At 51.8% G+C, this 20,994-nt stretch overlaps 1 protein-coding gene across 3 annotated transcripts in view; it reads left to right on the plus strand.

The window, feature by feature from the left end:
* The window catches only part of MSI2 (musashi RNA binding protein 2), a 441,294-nt gene that overhangs the window by 269,088 nt on the left and 151,212 nt on the right, over window positions 1–20,994 (plus strand). For all 3 annotated transcript variants that reach the window (XM_047758360.1, XM_047758358.1, XM_047758359.1), the window contains exon 7: window positions 13,177–13,225. In XM_047758360.1, the coding sequence (XP_047614316.1) occupies window positions 13,177–13,225 (49 nt within the window). The remainder of the gene's footprint in view (window positions 1–13,176; window positions 13,226–20,994) is intronic.

Raw genomic sequence — 20,994 nt, forward strand, 5'->3', positions numbered from 1 at the left:
CTCTGGGGTGGGAAGTGTTTGGTGCCCTGATTCGGGTGCCTGATGCCATGCGGTTGCAGAATTCTGCTGTGTGCCAGAACTGAGCTTCAGATCAGAGGCAGCTGCTATTTCAGGCATCTAAGTGCTGCTGCACCTGAAATGAGGCCTGAGCAGCTCGACTGAGGGATGGGGCAGAGATGCCCCAGTCTTTGAAGTTCCAGAAAAGGTTCAGAGGAGCCTTGGAGAAGGGATTCCTGCACCGGGTGGGGAGGGGAGAGGTGACCTTTGGGTCACTTCTAACTCCCAAGACTGATTCTGAGACAAATGGAGCCTGCGTCCTCAGCTTTAGACATTCACTCTAAGCCCCGCTGCCGCCACCGAATCCCTCAGAATCACAGGCTGGTGGAGAGTGAGGGGGGGATGGTTTCTGTGACCTCTGGCAGGTCACCTTCCCCTCCCCAGGTGCTATCAAAATTGGGGTGGTGGGGAGCAGCTTTGGAATCTGATAGATCAGTCTCACTCCGCTCCCATCCCAGTGGTGGAGTGGTAGGCAGGCCCTCCATGGGAGTGTCAGAAAGCCCAAGGCTCGGGGAGTTTCTGTCATGGCACAGTGGTTAATGAGTCCGTCTAGGAACCATGAGGTTGCAGGTTCGATCCCTGGCCTCGCTCAGTGGGTTAAGGATCTGGCGTTGCCGTGAGCTGTGGTGTAGGCTGCAGACACGGCTCAGATCCCATGTTGCTGTGGCTGTGGTTTAGGCCGGCGGCTACAGCTCCGATTCGACCCCTAGCCTGGGAACCTCCATATGCCGCGGGAGGCGGCCCTAGAAAAGGCAAAAAGACCAAAAAAAAAGTTAAAAAGAAAGCCCAAGGCTCGTTTGAATCCAATTTCTCTTCTTCCGTGCTCTGCAACCAGCTCTCTGCGTCGGCCAGACAGGGGAGCCTGGATAAATATTGGTTAATGAATAAAGTGTCACCTTGGCAAAATTCTCCCTCATTCTGTCCTTGCCAACCAGTCTATTAGGGGGACAGGATAGAATGTGCCTGAAGGCCTGTCCTGAAAGGTCACACACCCACAGGTACCGTGCACCAGGGCCCTGACCTTCCGGAGGTGTGGACAAGCCCCCATCCCATGATCAAGTCACAGCATTTACCCTCCCTGCCTTCCAGGCTGAAAGAAGCTGCAAAAAGCCCAAGGGACTGAGGTCCAGATTGGAACCTAGACTCTCCAAGCCTACAAAGCTCCGTTCTCCCCTCTCTGAGCGTATGTCGGCAGCTACGCTTGTCACCATTCGAGATTGCATTGGCCACAGGAGATGTGGATGATTTTTCCATTTGGTCCTGATGTTTATTTCATGCCCATCAATATCAGCCCATATTAGGACAGATGAGGTGGTTATTTACAGGCTGTGCATTTTCACACTTGGTAATTATAAACCCTTCCCCTGTTCGGTCAGAGTCGTGGAGATCTATTTTGGCAATTAGCAGTTTAGTATTTGTTTAATGGGAATGCAAGAGAGTGTTACGGCACATCAGTGCTCCACTAATGATTTGCCTGTCTCCTCCGGAGCTGGCAGGTTTGGGCCTTTTTCACGGTAGGTGAGGCCTGATGGGGAGAGGCTGGTGGGGGGGGTCGGGGAGGGAGGGGAGAGCCTGCCCGCCCTCCCCTGCCCGCAGCAGCGCATACTCACACGCCTGCATGCACGCGCGCACCCACCACCAGCGCTGCACACGGGCTGTGGATTTCCAGAGCGCAGAGCCTCTGTGAGAAGGCACCTCACACGAGAGGCCGTTAGGCCAGATGCCATTTCCGTGTGACAGCTGTCAAGCCTGCCGGAACCAACTGCTTCGTCTCCAGCAGCTCGTGCCCAGCCTCTTGCCATGTCCTTCTCCCACCACCTTCGCAGCCTCCTTTCTAATCTCGGCCTCCTGCCTTGCCCTCCAGTCCAGGGTGATGGGGCCCCCAGAACAGCCAGAGCCCGCACCTCAACCAGAGGTTGTACAGGCAGACTCTTGCTTCTCTTGCTCTGTGTTGAGATGGCGCCTCCTGGGGACTGCTCCCCAAGGACATGCTGGCTTCATGAGTGGCTGTCCCTTGTTGTGACCCATTTGCAGTGGAAAGTTGCTCAGCGTTGGGCACAGCTCCCTACTTAACTGCATCAGGTGTGTGTGTGTGTGTGTGCACACGCGCATGTGTCAGGGTGGGGCAGTGACTTGACAGATCTATAATGGAGAGTGTCCTTTGCATTGGGCACTCACCACCCACCACTACCCAACAGCTCCTGGGAGAGGGGCTCACTCAGCATCCTTAGGGCTTCTGTGCAGCAGAGACTCAGATGGTCTGAGTCCTGGACCGAGGTCTGGGACCCCTCGGCCCGTTCCAGCCCTGCCACCAGCTTGCTCTGTGACCACGGAGCAGACAAGAGAGCCCTGGGTTTTTTGAATTAGTTCATCTAAAAAGAAGAGATCAGACCCTCTCTCTTTTCCCTTTGCCTCTCTCTCTAACCGTTCCCTCCTCTCCTGAGCCTGCCGGAGGCCATATACGGCTGTCTCCTTGGTTACCGCATCACCTCTCTTAACTTTTTTGGTAGAGTTTGAAGGCTGTGTTTGTTGGTTCCCTCAAGAGACAGGGGTGCTACGCTAAGCTCTAGGGGTTCAAAAAAATAGAACACAGTTAAGGGAGATCAATAAACAGATGTCGGGATGCATCTGGATTTAAATCCTAGGCTCCACCATTGATTGCCTGTGTGAGCCTAGGCCAGTCACTTCATCGCCATGAGCCACAATTTCCTTACCTATATAATGGGTGTGATAATATCTACCTCAGAGCCATTGTGATAATTAAATGAGCTTTGCAAATTACCCGTTAAGCTCCTATAAATGGTAGCTATTACAGTAATCATTATTTCAGAGGGAGCAGACATTTCATAGCCTAGAGGCTGATATTTATGTATGGAACCAGCATCCCTGAGCAGGGGGTCTTGCCTGCTTTTATACGTAGCATAGCTGATGCTCTAGAACGGAGTCCTTTGGAGACCCCACCTGGCACATGGCCATTTTATAAATTCTTAATTGCCATCGGATGCACCTTGGGGTTTATTTTTGTTTGAGTTAAATGGGAAAATGGAATGACCCCACCAGCATTAAAAAAGTGAAAGTAGAAAAAAAAAAAAAATAGGGCCAGTAAACCAGAGTCTTGCCAATGGGGATAGAACGTTCCAGCCATAGTAAGACTCGGGAGCCTGCTATGAAGGGTGTAGGAAGGGTACTTAATGCTGCTGAATTGCTTATCAAAAAAATGTTAAGATGGCAAATTTTGTGTTATGTCTATTCTACTACCCAAGAAATATTTGGGAGAAGCTAAGCAGACTGTCTTGTTACTCGGTTAAGGCATGGGTGTGGCTTAAAATAGACAAGCTTTTAGGTGGAGGCAGACTAGAATTTTTTGAGTCTTGGAATGAAGGAGAAAGTGCCTAGAGGCAGCAGCTAAAAACCACTCAGGAGCAGCTCCGTCGCTGCTGCAGCCTCCCAGGCGTGAATGCACACAGACGGTGATGAAAAAATCCTAGTGATGTATTTACGTTTTTTTAAGTCCTGTGTTCAGTTTTTGGTGCTTCTGAGCTCCTTCCAGGGCAGAACTTTGGCTCCAAGTTTGGTGAGGAGCCCTGAAAAGCCACCCATGGCAAAGGGCCTGCCAGATCTGGACTTCTGCAGGGGACAGCCAGCCAGTCTTCAGGCAGCCGAAGATCCAGCTAAAGCCTATGTCCACACACATACGCTGTGATTAAGGCTCAGCTGTATTTAGCCATTTAGAACAGTGGTTCTCAGCCTTGGCTGCACCCCAGGACCCCTGGGGGAGCTTTAAACACTCCTCTGCCAGGCTCCCCCATCCCGGAGCCCCGATTTACCTGGTCAGGCTGGGGCCCCTGGCAGCAGGGAGTTTTTTTTAAGTTTCTCGGGTGATGTGGTGAGCAGTCAAGGTTGAACACCGCTGATCTAGATTTCAGCATGAATTAATGGGCTTTTCTCGCCTGCTCCCTTTTCTCCTCCATTCTTCCTTTTGGGGCAATGATTAAAGATAGATTGTCCCCACTCTTTGCAAGGCTGGATCATACTGAGCAGTTTCATTTCAATAAACTAGACATCCTTACTGAGCTCCCGGGGGGTGGGGGCGGGGGGGCGGGGAGTAGATTTGAGTTTTGTTCAAGTTGGTTGGAGAAGAATCCCAGAGCTGTGCCTTCTTATGTGCAGAAGCAATCCCAGGATAAGGCAGCCTCCAGCCCCAGCGTGGATGCCAGGCTCCTCTGTCCCGGGCCGTCCTGCCTCTTACATGAGACTCACTCCACCCTTGTGACTTGAGTGCCTTGAGTTTATAGAGCTTAAGCGGGCCTGATAAACCCTGCCCACCGGAGTATCACGGTATTGCATTTATGGGCGTTTATTTAAGCTAACGCTTGAAGCGTTTGAGTGGGAGCAGGAAGCGAAATTGAAGGGCATTTGTTCTGGGGGAGTTTGAAGAGCTGCGTTTTCTTCTTCTCCCTTTCCTCTCCCTCCTTGTGTCTGACCAGATAATTTAAGGATCATTTGAAGTGCCATTTCCTGCTTTGCTCTCAATACATATGGTGTGTGGGTGTGTGTGTATTTGTATCCCAAGTGGGGTAAGAAATCTCTCCAGGCGTGTTGGCCAGCCACAGCAAAGCTCTGAGACATCCTCACAGCCCAGAGAATTTGCGAAGGACCAGTGGTGGACCGGATACTCCTGGAGGTTGTCCCAGCAGGCCCTGCGGTCCGTTGAGGCCTTATAGACAGGGTCTTTATGGATGGATCGCAGGTGACTATCTCATATAGTTTCCTCCTTTCACAGATGAGAAACTGAGGACTGAGAATCGAGGTGACGTGTCCTCAGTGAGTTGGAATTAAAACCCAGGTCCTGCCCATGCTTTGGGCAACGCCGCCTGCCATGCTCAGCTGCGTCCCATCCCTTTCTGAGTTATTATCAGCAATTCTTTCCCCTTTTGTCATCTCCTGGGAACAAGTTTCCCATATCCTCAAATCAGCCTCACGTGGAGTTCCCATTGTGGCTCAGAGGTAAGGAACCTGACTATGATCCATGAGGATGCGGGTTCGATCCCTGGCCTTGATCAGTAGATGAAGGATCCAGAGTTGGCATGAGCTGCGGTGTATGTCGCAGGCGAGGCTTGGATCTGCTGTTGCTGTGGCTGGCAGCTTCAGCTCCAATCTGACCCTCTAACCTGGGAACCTCCGTATGCCTTGGGTGCAGCCCTAGAGACCAGAAAAAGAAAAAAGAAAAAAAAAAATCAGCTTCACTCACCTGCTATGTACTTGGGGAGCCAAAACCACAGGCAGCATTGCTGACCTTTCTTTGAAGGAGCTTCTTGGCTTTGTGACTTGAAAGCGTCCCTCTTCGGCCCGTCCATGAGCTAAAAAGTCTCACCTCTGGGACAAGATCGGCGGCATCTTCAGCTGCTTCTGAATTCACTCAGCAAGGATGTCTGGCTCACAGTACATCTTTAGACATTCTAAAGAGGGTTCGCTCATTCATTAAATGAATTAGGAGTAGCGAGGCATCACCCACTGACTCGAGTGCTCATTATTGCAGATTTTCATGGTGCTCGTTTAGTGAGCAGCGCGAGGCCGGTTTCTCTCGGCGTTTCCAGGATCTGGGTTCAACCGCACTCCCGGGTGAGATTGCAAAGCAGTCCCTTCACACCCTCCTACCTGTATTCTGCTGGAAAGGGGCATTGATCGTTTCATGCTCAGCTCACGTTCCACTCCTTTTCTCGCCTTCGTTCACGGCCGAGTGTTGTTTGAGACTGTCTGCCTAGCTTCTTAGAGAGGAAATAATTTTTTTTTTTTTTTTTTGAGAGCAGGGACTGTGTATGAGTCACCTGTTGCCACGAGAGTGCTGTGTAACAAACGACCCCAAAACCTCAGTAGCAGATAGTAGGTGTTTACTTTTGGAGTCTGCCGTCCCCTGAGAGCCGTTCTGCTGATACTGGCTGGCTCCCTGGCATGGTTGGAGGGTGACCAGCTGTCAGCCCATCTAGACTGGCCTCACCTGGGGCAACTAAGGAGACTTGGCCCTGCCCCACGGTCTCTCGCCCCCCAGCAGGCCAGCCTGGGCATGCCCTTCTCACGGTGACGGCAGAGGAGAGAGAGAGAGAGAGAGCAAGGTGCAACATATGGACCCTCATAAGGCCGGGCCCCAAACAGACATCCTGGTCTCTCCACCTCTTTTATTGACCGTAGGAAGCCAAGAACTGGTACACAGGATGGGGAAAGAGGCTCTGCCTCTGTCGAAAAAGAGGAACTACAGAACTACAGAATAAAGGGTATGGGGTCATGAATGCAACCCATACACCATGGACCTCTGTCATTTGCCTCTTATTTGGAACTTAGGCTGAGGCTTTGCCTCTAGTGTGTACCTACTGAGTACATGTCCCGCCAGAGTCAAGTCACTTGAATCATTTTCTAATCAAGTCTGAGTTGACTGAAGGGTGTAGACATTAGCTGGAGTTTACCCATTAGAAGGAAAGTTTTCTTGTCCTCCGAGGAGAACCGCAATTTTTTCTGCATTGGGTGTGGGGACAGTTTGGTTGCCAATGAGTCCCTCTTCTTGTCCTCTTTTCCATTGTGCGTTCTGCTGTTGTCATTTGCAGGATCTTGGAGTTTAAGTGTCCGAGAGACGGGGAACGCAGAGGGAGACCATGGCCATGCTGACGTGCCTTGGTTGCCTCCGGGAGAGAATTTGGTGCACATATTGAGCGCTGAGTGTATGTAAAGAGGAAGAAGCAGCTCTGTCCAGTGTCTTTAACTTTTGTTCGTGTTTCTCATCCCTGAGAACAGCACATGGAAAGTGGGTCCCCAGGCCAGCAGCTTGTGTCCGCATCACTCAGGAGCCTATTAGAAATGCACATGCTGCTTCCTGAATCAGATGGGGAGGTGGTGGCTTGGGGAGCAGCCTGGGGGCAGCCCTTAAGAGGTTTCCCAGGGAATTCTGATGAGGAGGTTGGAGAGGCCCTGCCCAGCCCCCTTGGGCCATGGAGACCCACGACTGACCCGCTGAGGAGGTCATGGCTAGTCTGAGCCTGGCTATAGTCACGTGCTCAGGGCCTTCTGGTGTCTCACCCAGATGTCTGGGGTGGGGGGCTCCCCAGCCACCTCCCTTACAAGTTACTTGCCCTGCTGTGTCATTCACAAAGATTCACCACCGAGGATGCCACCCCCACTGTAAGTTATTAGAAGGCCCATCTCAAGGTTGGAACAAACTCCTTCTCCCCAGACAGACCAGGCCTGTGCCAGGAAGTGGCACGGACTGTGCTCAGGTTCGAACACCTCCTCTCCGTCTTGCACCCTCCCTCTGGGGACCCCCAGGACCACTATGCCTGTGGGCCCCCACCTCTGGTATGAAGAAGTCTCTCTGGCCGATGAGGGCATTGTCAACACAGCATAAATCCCAGTGCCCAGAGTTCCCGTTGTGCCTCAGCAGTAATGAACCCTACGAGGATCCATGTCCTCATGGGTTCGATCCCTGGCCTCACTCAGTGGGTTCAGGATCCAGCAGTGCTATGAGGTGAGGTCGCAGACTCTGGGAATCTGGCTTGGCTGTGGCTGTGGTATAGGCTGGCAGTTTGACCCCTAGCCTGGGAATTTCCATATGCCGCAGAAGTGTCCCTAAAAAGAAAAAAATAATAATACCGGTGATGATTTTGAGGAGGACCGTGTCATTTCAGCAGAGCGAATGGGGTTTTCTCCCCCAAGTCAGAAAACTACCTGTGCCCAGCACCGCCTCCCCCCCCCTCGCCCCCCAGGCTCTGTAGCGTCTTTTTTTTTTTTTGTCTTTTTGCCATTTCTTGGGCCGCTCCCGCGGCATATGGAGGTTCCCAGGCTAGGGGTCAAATTGGAACTGTAGCTGCCAGCCTACGCCAGAGCCACAGCAACGCGGGATCCGAGCCGCGTCTGCAGCCTACACCACAGCTCACAGCAACGCCGGATCCCTAACCCACTGAGCAAGGGCAGGGATCGAACCCGCAACCTCATGGTTCCTAGTCGGATTCGTTAACCACTGTGCCACAACGGGAACTCCTGTAGTGTTCTTCTAACTCCGTGAACAAGGCCTGGCCTGCAGGCTGAAGTGAGTGACTCTGCACAGCCAACTAATCTACCGTGTGTGTGTCTGTGTGTGTGTGTGAGAGAGAAACAGACAGACAGATGGACAAACGGACAGAGTTTTCCGTTCACTCCCTGCAGGGCTGGACACCAGCTACCTTGACCGTGTCCCTCCCATCCCTGTGATGGAGGCTCACACAAGCCGCTTCTGTGTGATTCACATAGCACCGTGGGAAACAGCCCCGTATGGGAAGCCGTGTTTTTCATTCTATTCAGTCTTTGTATATTCAAATTCTTCCAGTTTCAGCTCTTGCTGTTCTGCCAGATTTCCATCGCATTGATGGCTTCTCTGAATTAATAAGTGTTTTGCCGTCGCTGAAAAGTTTTTCTCCCTGCAAGCACCGGGACTTATCCATATTGATCCCCCCCCCCCTTTCTCTTTCCTCCCTAGCTCCTTCGTAGATGTTTTATTTTGTAAAGTGTTAATGGAATTTTTCTCTCTCCCTGACACTCTATCTATTCAGGAGGGCTTTGCGTGGCCCATTGTGCACGGGCCCATGGAGAGGAGGGCTCTTTATTTTTTACGACAATGGTTGCCCCCCAAAACATACACTGATCCTCCTCGCCCACCAGGGTGGAGTGAACGTTGGGAGGGCAGCGTCAGAAAACATGCAGACGCAGGAAGGAAAAGAGGGGCCCCATTATACACGGTGGAAAGGGACGAGGAGGTTGAAAATACTTTTTAAAAAATTCAAAATATTTATTTCCTATGGAGATCTGTGTTTCAGTCCCCAAAACACGGCCAACACAGAAGGGAGGCTGTTTTTCGTATTGTTCCGCATTTTCAGCTCAAAAGAAGGACTTGGCAAATGTCTTAGAAAATATGGCGATGGATGTGAAACAGATGCCACATTTACCTGCGCGATACCCCGCAGGCTTCACCCGCCACCCACTGGCACCCCAGGCAGTGGAAGCCTTATCAAGGCCCAGGGTCTGAGTCTGCGATGCCATATGCTCAAGTGTGACGGCTCTGTGTACAAACAAACCAGCTGATCTGGTGGTTTTGCTTGAGGGGGGCACGGGGAGGCAGACAGTGTGTGGTGTATCCCTCAGCAGGTGCCTGGGGGGCGCTCATCAAGCCTGCCTGGCCAGGGAGGGGTCTGGTGAAGACACCCCACTCTCTAATCAAGCATCCCCCCTCCCCCCACCTCAGCCTGGTGCCCGGGAGAGAGAGGACAGCTCCCTGCTGAGGAGCAGTCACCATGCAAGGCCATTTGCCTCCCAGTAACTGACTTCAGAAATGGGGACCAGAAGGGGAAGGCCCCAGGAGCCTGTTTGTTCAGGCTCGGTTGCTTAGCAACACAAGGGGGCCCTGACTCCAGAAGGGATGTTTAAGCTAGACCAGGCCCTTCGAGGTTTGTGTCTGGCTTGCCTACCCCCTCTTCCATTCTTACCTTGACTTTGCTTTTCCCCCTATTATCTTTGATCGCATCTAGAAAAATGGATTTGATTTGTCTGGAGGCACCATTTTCAACCTGGTTTTATTGCTTCGCCCAGTGTCTCCCCCCCACCCCACCCCCCAATTGGAGATGTGCGTCTGAGAAGAGTGAGGAATGAATAGCCGATGATTCTTTTTCTCAGCTGGCTTCGCTCAGGCCCCCAAGCTCATTTGTGAGCCTTTGAGCTCCACTGAACAGTGCTCGTCCTACACACACACACACACACACACACAGACACACACACACACGCGCGCGCGCGCTAAAATTACTCCAAGCATGGAGCCCTCTAGCTAACAGTTTTGTCCACTCAAAAGCACATGGTTGATTGTATTTTCACTGCCAACCTTGGGCACAGAATGAATGAGGCTGCTCACCTGGCCAAACCAGGTACAGTCCACAGGTGAATGGCTGGTGGACTTGAGACAACACCTGCACTAAAGATGTGTCTTTTGCGGTGCAAATAAAGCATTGGAACGCAAATAAAAAGGAGTGGAAGGAGTTCCTGTCATGGCGCAGTGGTTAACGAATCCGACTAGGAACCATGAGGTGGCGGGTTCGATCCCTGGCCTTGCTCAGTGGGTTAAGGATCCAGTGTTGCCGTGAGCTGTGGTGTAGGTTGCAGACTTGGATCCCGCGTTACTGTGCCTCTGGTGTAGGCCAGTGGCTACAGCTCTGATTGGACCCCTAGCCTGGGAACCTCCATATGCCGCGGGAGCAGCCCTAGAAAAGGCAAAAAGACCAAAAAAAAAAAAAAGGAGTGGAACACAAGTCCAATCCCCGTTGGATAAGTGTGAGTTTCCTGAGATCTACGTGGAACGTGAGCGTGAATCATGAGAGTCTAGAAAATGACTGGAAGGGTTGCAGGATGATTGGAAGGATGGAGAAAGGGACTAGAAGAGAGACAGAAGCTGCCTTGGGAATTTTCCTCTCTTTGATGCTTTTGACAAGTCCTAGCCTCAATGTATTAATCTGCTGGGGCTGCCATGACAAAGCCCCACAGGCTGGGTGGCGTAAAGGACAGAAATGTATTTTCCCGCAATTCTGAAGGCTAGAAGTCTGGGGTTGAGGTGTTGACAGGTGATTTCTTCTGAGGCCCCTCGCCTTGGCTTGGGCGGGGGGGTGGCCACCTTCTCTCTGCATCTTCATTCAGTCTTCCCTTTGTAGCTCGGTCCAGATTTTCTCTTCTTGCAAGGACATCAGCTGTACAAGTAAGAGCCATGCTATCGACTGCATTTTAATGTCATTTATCTCCAAATACCGTCAGATTCTGAGAGAGTATCTGAGACTCTGACTTCACAATTTTGCGAATTTGGCCAGGGCGGGAGGTGGACACAGTTCCGTGTGTAACAACCAAGATGGTCAAGTTCTGTTCTTTATAACTGGGGACAATTTAAATATCCATCAGGAAGATAACTGAGTAAACTACAGCTTTTCCCTCTGAAATACTATGCAGCAGTCAAGATAGTATTCACAATACCTCACACCCATTAGGCTGACTGCTGTTTTTTTAAAAAAGGACATAATTAAGGAGTTTTTGTTGTGGCTCAGCAGTTAACAAACCCGACTGGTATCCATGAGCATGTGGGTTTGATCCCTGGCCTCACTCAGTGGGTTAAGGATCTGGCGTTGCCGTGAGCTGTGGTGTAGATCGTAGACATGGCTTGGATCTGGCGTGGCTGTGGCTGTGGTGTAGGCCGGCGGCTATAGCTCTGATTGGATCCCTAGCCTGGGCATCTCCGCATGCCTCGGGTTTGGCCCTAAAAATGCAGAGACCAAAGAAAAGGCATAATTGACAGGTGTTGGTCTGGATGTGGAGAAATTGGAACCCGCGTGCCTTGTCAGTGGGGATATAAAATGGTACAGCTACTATGGAAAACAGTGTGACAGTTCCTCAAAAAATTAAAAATAGAATTACCATATGAGCTAGCAATTTCGCTTCTGAGTATATATACCCCAAAAGAATTGAAAGCAGAGACTGGGAGTTTCCGTCGTGACTCAGCAGAAACTAATCTGACTATTAATCATGAGGACGTAGGTCTGATCCCTGACCTCAGTGAGTGGGTTAAGGATCCGGTGTTTCTGTGAGCTGTGGTGTAGGTTGCAGACTCTGCTCAGATCTGGCGTTGCTGTGGCTGTGGTGTCAGCCGGCAGCTACAGCTCCAATTCAACCCCTAGCTTGGGAAGCTCCATATGCCTTGGGTGCGGCCGTAAAAAGACAAAAAGAAAGAAAGTCGGAGTTCCCGTCGTGGCGCAGTGGTTAACGAATCCGACTAGGAACCATGAGGTTGCGGGTTCGATCCCTGGCCTTGCTCAGTGGGTTAACGATCTGGCGTTGCCGTGAGCTGTGGTGTAGGTTGCAGACTCAGATCCCGCGTTGCTGTGGCTCTGGCGTAGGCCGGTGGCTACAGCTCCGATTCGACCCCTAGCCTGGGAACCTCCATATGCCGAGGGAGTGGCCCAAGAAATAGCAACAACAACAACAATAACAACAACAACAAAAGACAAAAAAAAAAATAAAAAAAAAAAAGAAAGAAAGCAGAGACTGGAGATATTTGTTCACCCATGTTCATAGCAGCATCATTCACAGTAGCTAAAACCCAAGTGTCCACCCACAGACAGATGGATAAGCCAGCGTGATCTGTACATAAGTGGAATGGATGAAGCTTTAGACACTAGGCTGAGCGAAATAAGCCAGTCACGAAAAGACAAGTATTGTGTAACTTTCCTTATACAAAGCACTTGGAGTGGTCACAGACGTAGAGACGGGTGGCTGCCGTAGGCTGAGAGGACGGAGGGGGCGGGGAGTTACAATTTAATGGGGTTGCAGTTGCAGTTTTTCAAGATGAAGAAAGTCCTGGAGATGAGCGGTGATGAGGATAGTGCAACGTTACGAATGTGTTTAATACCCCTCAACGCTACTTTTAAATGGTTATGGTGGCAATTTTTATGTTACGTGTATTAAATAAACCACAATGAAAAAATAGGACAATAGTATGCATGGTGGTTATAATCTGCGAATTGTTTGCCATGTTGCACTGTTATCTTAAAAAAGAACAGGGAAAATTCCATATACAGTATGATTTAAACTATTAAAATAGGCATAGATTTTTTTTTTTTTTAAAGCAAAAACTGACGGGCAGTGCAACAGATGTTAACTGTGGCCGTGCTAGGTTAGAAAGACAGTGATTTTTTTTTCTTTTTTCTTTTTTTTTTTCCTGCTTTTTAGGTCTGCACCTGCAGTATATGGAAACTCCCAGGCTAGGGGTCTAATTGGAGCTGCAGCTTCCGGCCTCAGCCATGCAGGATCCATGCTGCGTCTGCGACTTATAACACAGCTCAGGGCAATGCCGATTCTTCACCCACTGATCGAGGCCAGGAATCGAACCCCAAACTTCATGGTTCCTAGTTGGATCCATTTCTGCTGTGCCACAACGGGAACTCCTTTTTTTCCTAATATTTGTATTTTCAAATAGTTTCTTCTGTAAGGGAGACTGCCCCCCCCCCCATTTTTACTGTTTTGTATCTTTTGTTGAAATTCCTTTATGAAGCAGACTCTCTGTTTGCTTTGCAGGTGGAGGATGCAATGCTGATGTTTGATAAGACGACCAACAGGCACAGAGGTAAGTGCCCCCGTGGGAGAAGGTCGCCCCTCGTCCTCTCCTGGCTTCCACCTCTTCTCACCCCCAATCCTCCAGACAAACGACACAGTGACAACTCCAAAATCGGGCGGGTGGGGGGTGACGTCCGTGGTAGATCTGTATTAATGGGGGGGCCACGACTGCAGCGAGCGTGGATATCGGACAGTTAACACACACCACTCCCTTGTCGGATGGTGAGCTGGCGTCTAATTATGCAGCCACACCCAACATGCGCCCTGATAACACTTCCAGTCCTGGCTTCCTCAGTCTTTGCGAAACCACGGCACCCCGCGCTCCCAGTGGAAATGATTCACAGCAGTGACTCAGTTGGGTTCTCAATTTGCATTGAAGGAGGTGGTGTAGATACTGTCAGTCTAAAGGGGAAAAACAAAGCCTCGTCGTAGGTTTATTCGTTGTGTGCTGTGACTTGGGACTTGGAAACGCCCTTCCGTGACACTTGGATGTTTCCAGGCCGTCTGCACTCCTTATATTTTCTCCTGAGCGCTTACCGTCCTGTCCATGTTTTAGAAAACGGGTCGGTCGTTGGCGTTCCCGTCCTGGCGCAGTGGAAACAAATCCGGCTAGGAACCATGAGGTTGTGGGTTCGATCCCTGGCCTCGTGCAGTGGGTGAAGGATCTGGCGTTGCCATGAGCTGTGGTGTAGGTCGCAGGCGTGGCTCAGATCTGGTGTTGCTGTGGCTGTGGCATAGGCTGGTGGCTACAGCTCCGATTAGACTCGTAGCCTGGGAGTTTCCATATGCCATGGGTGCAGCCCTAAAAGGACAAAAGACAAAAGACAAAAAAAAGGGGGGAAGAAAACGGGTCGTATCTTTGGGTCTATGAACTCTTGAAATGACGTGCAAATGTTTTATGTTTTTCTTGGGAGAGTCTTTGTAGCTTTGAATAGATTCCCAAAGGGGTCTCTGACCTCTGTTACCCCCCCCAAAAAGAAGACATTGAAATGATTGCTTTTAAAAGAAAATTGGACAAATCTCGAAAATCCTCCCCAGAGGAAGCAGGGTCAAAAGGTAGGGTTTTGTGTTCCATCCTTCTGTTCTCAGGAAGCTCCTGGTTTCTGGGGTTCCTGTTAACCGGGGGATGATGATAGGAGGGTTTCCGAAGGGGGAGGTGGTGGCAGGAAGCAGTGTTCTTGAGAGAAGGCTCCAACGAGCAGCGTTTCCTCGGCACTTGGATTGCATTTCGATGTTTCTTGTGTTGTTTACATTCTTGCTGTCACCTGTGATTAGAAGCAGTTACCCAGGGCTGACGGTACGTCTCTCCAGTTCTGAGCAGGCAGGCTGGGGGAAAGGGAGGAAGGAGTGGGGTGGGTCGGATGCTGGCGGGGGTGGGAGAAGGAGGGGGCTGTCCTGAGTGCGCCTGGGAATCTGGCATCTCCCGCATCCATCTACAGCATCCTTAACAGGCAAGGCGGAAAACCGGGCCGTCCGTGATGTCTGTGTTGGGAATGGATGGGGAGGGGCTGGAGGATGAGGAGTGGGGCGAGGCAAGGGGAGAAGACAAGGGGGAGCCCGATCGCCTTTGTCTTCTGCAGTGCAGTGCTCTGTCTGGAGTGAGGGCCAAGGAGCCAGTGGAAGGTGGTGCCCGTGATGGGTGGTCCTGGGTCACCCTTGAGCTTTGCCTGCGTGGCACCAATCTTTCTGGTTTTCCCAGCAGTGCTTCCACAGGCATCCTCGGACTTGGTCTTTGTGGCAGCCCCCAAACGGTTGCTGCGACTTGGGGAAAATCCCCTACGTTCTTTATGCCTCGGTTTATTCTGAGTATACCTCTGTATAGGATGGTTGGAGAGGGTGCTGCCAAGTCCATCAACGCCATAAACGTAGCTGTCATCGTTGTTGTCGTCATCTCCTCCTTGTTGCCACCTTCCCCTAGGTTCTGAGGATGGGATAATGGAGGCATAGAGGGGGCGCTTCCCCCCAAGGTCAGAGCAGGGACTCTCACCCAGGACGAGACCGCTTCCTGCTCTTTATCATCTCCACATGGGCTTGGGTTTGTTAAGGTGGATGTTTTTATCCCTCTGTCTTCGGCGAGGGCGAGATCCATCTGAACGTGGCGCTGGTGGTCAGTGTTGGAATTTCAGAATCCTAGAGGTTTCCCGAGGGGCTTCTAGGCAGTGCTGTTGTTGTTGTCATTTTTTTTTTGTCTTTTTAGGGTGTCACCTGCTGCATATGAAAGTTTCCCAGGCTGGGGGGTCTAATGGGAGCTTCAGCTGCTGGCCTACGCCAGAGCCACAGCAACACGGGATCAGAGCCATGTCTGCGATTTGCACCACAGCTCACAGCAAGGCCGGATCCTTCACCCACGGAGCAGGGCCAGGGATCGAACTCACTCGCTCATGGTTCCTAGTCATGTTCGTTACCACTGAGCCATAACGGGGCCTCCCCATTCTTGTTTGAATATCAGTGAATGATGGTGTCTGGGGTCTCCTGCTCTGGGCGCGGCCCTATGTGGGTGAGTCATCTCATGGAACCCTCTCAGCTGTGCAGGGAAAGAGGCTTGTCGTCGTCTGAGGGACCGAGAGGGCTGGTGACTTGGGTCCCTCAGCTGGTGGTTGACAGAGCTGGATTCACACGCAGGATGTCAGGCTCCGGAACGCACTGCAGAGGAGGGGCCGGGGGAACTTATCCCCAGAGGCCTCCAACTGTGGGTGAAGTCTCTTCCCCTTCTCCAAAGGCGCCAGGCAGTGCAGGGATGGGGCAGCGGTCCCTCCGTGACCGGGTGAGGGGAGTGTTCCCTGTTGTTCGGTGAAGGGAAGTCATTCCAGGGCCCAGGGATCAGTGGCTTCAGGAATGTCATCACTCACTGGCTCAGGTCAGGACTTTCCGGCAGCGCTGGCAGGAAGCAGGGTGGGCAGAGCCCCTGGTGTAAGCACAGCCCTGCCCCCAGCCAAGGCAAGGCCTGCCCGACATCCTTAGGCCCTGCCAGCATTCAGGATTCCTATGATGGGTGCTGGACTTCTTCAGTAATTCATAGTATCAGAACAAGATGAAAGGCAGAGTCTTTTATTTTAAAAAGTATAAAAAATTGGAATTCCCATTGCGGCTCAATGGGTTAGGATCCCGGTATTGTGTCTGTGAGGATGCAGGTTCGATCCCTGACCTCGCTCCATGGGATGAGAATCTGGCATTGCCGCAAGCTGCAGTGGAGGTCACAGACACGGCTCGGATCTGGCATTGCTGTGACTGTGGTGTAGGCTGGCAGCTGCAGCTCTGATTGGACCTCTAGCCCAGGGAGCTTCCATATGCCCAAGGTGCAGCCCTAAAAAGAGAAAAAAAAAATTTTTTTTTTTTTTTTTTAAAGATGATGGTAGAGCTTTCAACCAGGAGTGAAGCCTTTCTGAGCACAGGCTGCCCACCCATCTAAGAAGCTGGTCTGAGTGGACGCAGCCTGCAGGCCGGCTGGATGCTACTTGACGGGGTAGGGGGGGTGGGGAGAGAAGGCAAGAGGGACAGAGTGTAGAATATTCGACAGGAAGGACCTGCCTGACACCTGCCGCCGGTTTCCTCCTGTATAGAAATCTGCTTCCATGGGTCTTCCATGGTGTAGACGGGGAGTTTTGGCCCATACACGCTTTCCAGCCCCCTCCAAACATCTGAGGAGGAGTTTCTCTTTGGACTGGGCCCTGAAGCTGGGGTGATACTTTAGTGATTCAGAGCATTAGGGAAGGAAGGCATTTTTTTTTTTTTTTTAAAGAATGTATCACAGTAGAAGCACAAATCAGGGGTGTGGAGCAAGCAGGCCCCACAGCCCTGGCCTGATGGAGTGTGCATTTGGAATCAGGTGATAAGCACAAGAAAATAAAATCCTTCTGCAGCCACCTTGCCCCAACCTTCCCTTCACCTCCTCGGCTTCCTGTTTTCCATTATCTTGTCAAGAGGAAAGTGCTGCTGTGGCAGAAGTTTGAGGACACCTCTCTGGCTGGCACTGCCGCCAGCTTTCTGCTTAAAGAGGCCCGGGCCATTAACCCCTCTGTGCTGTCCTGGCACCTGCTCATCCCTTCCCGGCAACTTCTCACCCAGCCCCGCAGGGCAGCCCGGGCGGTGATGTTTTCACTTGCGAGCCCTGGGACCTGTTTTCCACGGCTGTGCAGGCAAACCCCCGAGGTGCGGGGTCTGGCTTTCTAGGGGTCAGATCAGCCAGGCTCACGGGCCCCACTCAGGCTACACTTGCCATTCAGAGCTGGGGGGTCAGGGCAGAATTTCCGCGTCTTGCCCCACAGTGTCCGCCTCCTTCCCTGTCCCCACCCTGGTCCTCCAGGCACAAGGGGAGCCCTTGGTTACATTTCCACCGAAGTTTGCTTTTCCTGTTCACAGAAGCACCAGCCTTTATCTCTTCCCCGTTTACATCGGCGCTTAGCACCGTGGGAAAGAGACCTGGGGACAGCAGACACTGAGCCCTCCAGGGATGTGTGTGGCCTCCGTCCTGGAAGCAGGACAGTCACTTGGCATCTGACTCACACGGAAGTCCTTAGAGGGACGCCTTCCAGCTTCTGCTGCCCCTTGGTGTTTAGCCCGGAGCACTTTTCCTAACCTCCTGGAACCCCTCAGGCTCCACCTCTGGAAGATATAGTAACTGAGAGTGATGAGCTCCAGGACCTGAAATAGGTTTCTGGCTTTGGGCTTTTTTTTTTTTTTTTTTAATGTCTTTTTGCCATTTCTTGGGCCATTTCCGTGGCATATGGAGGTTCCCAAGCTAGGGGTCGAATCGGAGCTGTAGCCACCGGCCCACACCAGAGCCACAGCAACGCGGGATCTGAGCCCTGTCTGCAGCCTACACCACAGCTCACGGCAATGCCAGATCCTTAACCCACTGAGCGAGGCCAGGGATCAAACCTGCAACGTCATGGTTCCTAGTCAGATTCGTTAACCACTGAGCCGCCACAGGAACTCTCCTGGCTTTTGGCTTTTGAACTGGAAGTATATCCCAGGTTATTTCCTTTTTCTTTTTTTCTTTTCTTTTTTTTTAAGCTTGAGAAGGGGAGCTGTTGTCACAGGTTGGGATATCCTTGAGGTGGGGCTCGGCATATGGGAGCCTCACTGGGAGATGGGGCAATGCCAACCTGTGATGCCCTGGGGAATTAGAAGAGAGGGTGATCCTCCAGCTGTCCCAGTTACTCCTGTGTGTGGATCAGTCATTGGAGGCAGCCCATCTGGGAGGCAGGTGTGACGTGGGCCGGAACTGAGGAAGTCCTGGAGGGGGCGCCAGCAGGGGCCATCGTCCAGCCTCTGGGGAAGAGGACCGTCGACCCCGACATCCCAGTGCACACTGTGGTGGTACCGGGTTCTGCGTAAACTCGGTTGTGTTAACACTCCCGGTGGAAACAGCCACTTTCTGAGCACCCGCATACCAGGTGCTTAGCACCTGCTGTGGGATCTTTCCGACAGGTAGCTGTAGGTGAACAGAGCTGCCCAGAGTCGCACGCTAGTCTGTGCAAAGCTCAGATGTGAACCCAGCCTGTGTGCCCCTGAGCCCATGCTTTTAGCTGGTCTGCAAGCACAGGGCTAGGCAGTGGTTTAAAGCAGGGGAATTGGTGATCTTAAGGATGGGAGCATCTGTTTTTTTTTTTTTTTTTTGCCTTTTAGGTCACACCCACGACCTATGAAAGTTCCCAGGCTAGGGACCAAATTGGAGCTGCAGCTGCCTGTCTACACCACAGCCACAGCAACATGGGATCTGAGCTACGGGTCTGCGACTACACCACAGCTCACGGCAACACCGGATCCTTAACCCACTGAGCGAGGCCAGGGATCGAACCTGTGTCCTCATGGATGCTAGTTGGGTTCATTAACTGCTGAGCCACGAAGGGAACTTGGGGAACATCTTATTACTAGTCCTTCTGTACACCTAGCCTCGTGCTGGACTACAGTGTTCCTCCATTTTCAGATGGAGAAACTAAGGGGTGTGGAGCTCGGGAATGCCGCAGGGCAGGTTCCTGCAGCCTGGTGAGGGGCCGAGCTTTCAGTGGCCCCGCCCGTCGCTTCGTTCCCTGGCCTTCTCAGAAATGACTTGTGCCCTGGGGGTGGGGGTGGGGGGCAGAGAATGGTAGCTTTCCAGTCTTTTCAGAGTCATTTCATTTGCTCTCTAAACATTCTTAGGGGTGGGCTGAAAAATATGGGGCTGATCATCAAAGGATTTCATCATTGGGGAAAGTTTGTTGCTTTATCCTTGCAAAACTCAGATAAGATCTTGAATGCAGCATTGGTATTGATCCCAGAGCGGGGCTGGAGGTGGGCAGGGAGGGAAGAAGCCACACGGTGCTGTCTCTTCTAATTTGATTGTTGGTGGGCGGCTGGTTGAGAGCCAGGGGGCAGGAGGGAAGGTGAAATGCTTCAGCACTCTCTCCCCTCTCCCCACATCAGCCCTGTTTGAGAAGGTGGATGGTGGGGAGACTGGCTGCTGAAATGCATCTCCCACTCACTTCCTTGGCGGGGGGGGGGGTAGGGAGCCCCCCAGGAGCTCTTTCCAGGGGAGCCTCAGCTGTGCCCCCTCTCTCTGACGTCAGGGCCGGCTCTGCCAGGTCCCTCTAAGTCTGGGGCACCAGCCAGGTGGCTGGAGGCCTCGCAGAAAATGAGACGAGTGTCTTTGAAGCTTCTCAGGTGGCCTGGGGAGGGTCAGCTGGGGAGGGAGTGCTTTTTGGCGGAGTACAAAGGAGGCACCTGGGGACAGGCCTTCTCCCTCCCCGAGGCTTCCATCACCCAGCAGGCCTGTTTGCTCCGGAATCGGGAACAGGATCCACCGAGAGAAAAGGAAAAATCTGTGTGATGGATGACTGCTCTCCGGACTGTTAGCAGTTGCTTTATTAAGTGCAATGCTCATGGCTTTGGAAAGGAACAGCAGCTCTGAGGCCCTGTCCCCCTCACAGAGCACCATCCCAGCTGGCTCCCTGCACACAGAGTCCTTTCCTGGGGCGGCTGGGCCTGTCCAGCGCTGCCAGGCTGGAAGAAGGGTGCCCCGGTGGGCCTGGCGGCCAGAGGGAACAGCTTTCTGCAGGCTCACCTCAAGGCAGCCGGACTGAGCTTGGCTTCTCCCAGGAAGCTTGTACAGCATCTCTATCCCAAAAAGCAGTTGACCGAAGTTTCAGGTCTCCATCATTTGCGTGATGGGTTTATTTATGAAAACAGTGCCTGGGAGTTCCTGTTGTGGCGCAACAGAAACGAATCCGACCAGGAACCATGAGGTCGCAGGTTCGATCCCTGGTCTTGCTCAGTGGGTTGAGGATCCGGCATTGCCGTGAGTTATGGTGTAGGTTGCAGACACGGCTTGGATCTGGCGTTGCTGGCCAGCAGCTATGGCTCTGATTAGACCCCTAGCCTGGGAATTTTCATTTGCCGCAGGCGCAGCCCTAAAAAGACAAAAGACAAAAATAAATAAATAAATGAATGAAGTTAAAACAAACAAAAAAAAACCAAACAGTGTCTGTAAGATGTAGCTAAAGCCGGGCTAGAAGATAATGCCTTTCTTAGGAGAAAAAACAGCCCTTAATGTCGTGACTACCTGCCAGACACTCACTTTTGAAATTGACCTCCCAAGTCCAGACTGACTCTCTCATGTATGCTAAAAATGATTAAAAAATCACACTGCGGTTGTTTGTTTATTGATGCCTGTTTCCCAAGGGGGAGGGGGAATGAATGGAAAAAGAGTTTCACCAAAGGCGTAAATTAAATTAAAAATAAAAGGACGTGGCTTCATTTGTAGGTGTGGGATGTCAAAGATAATGTGTGTGCGTTTTTCCT

Source organism: Phacochoerus africanus, chromosome 14, assembly GCF_016906955.1.
Source record: "Phacochoerus africanus isolate WHEZ1 chromosome 14, ROS_Pafr_v1, whole genome shotgun sequence".
Classification (NCBI taxonomy): Eukaryota; Metazoa; Chordata; class Mammalia; order Artiodactyla; family Suidae; genus Phacochoerus; species Phacochoerus africanus.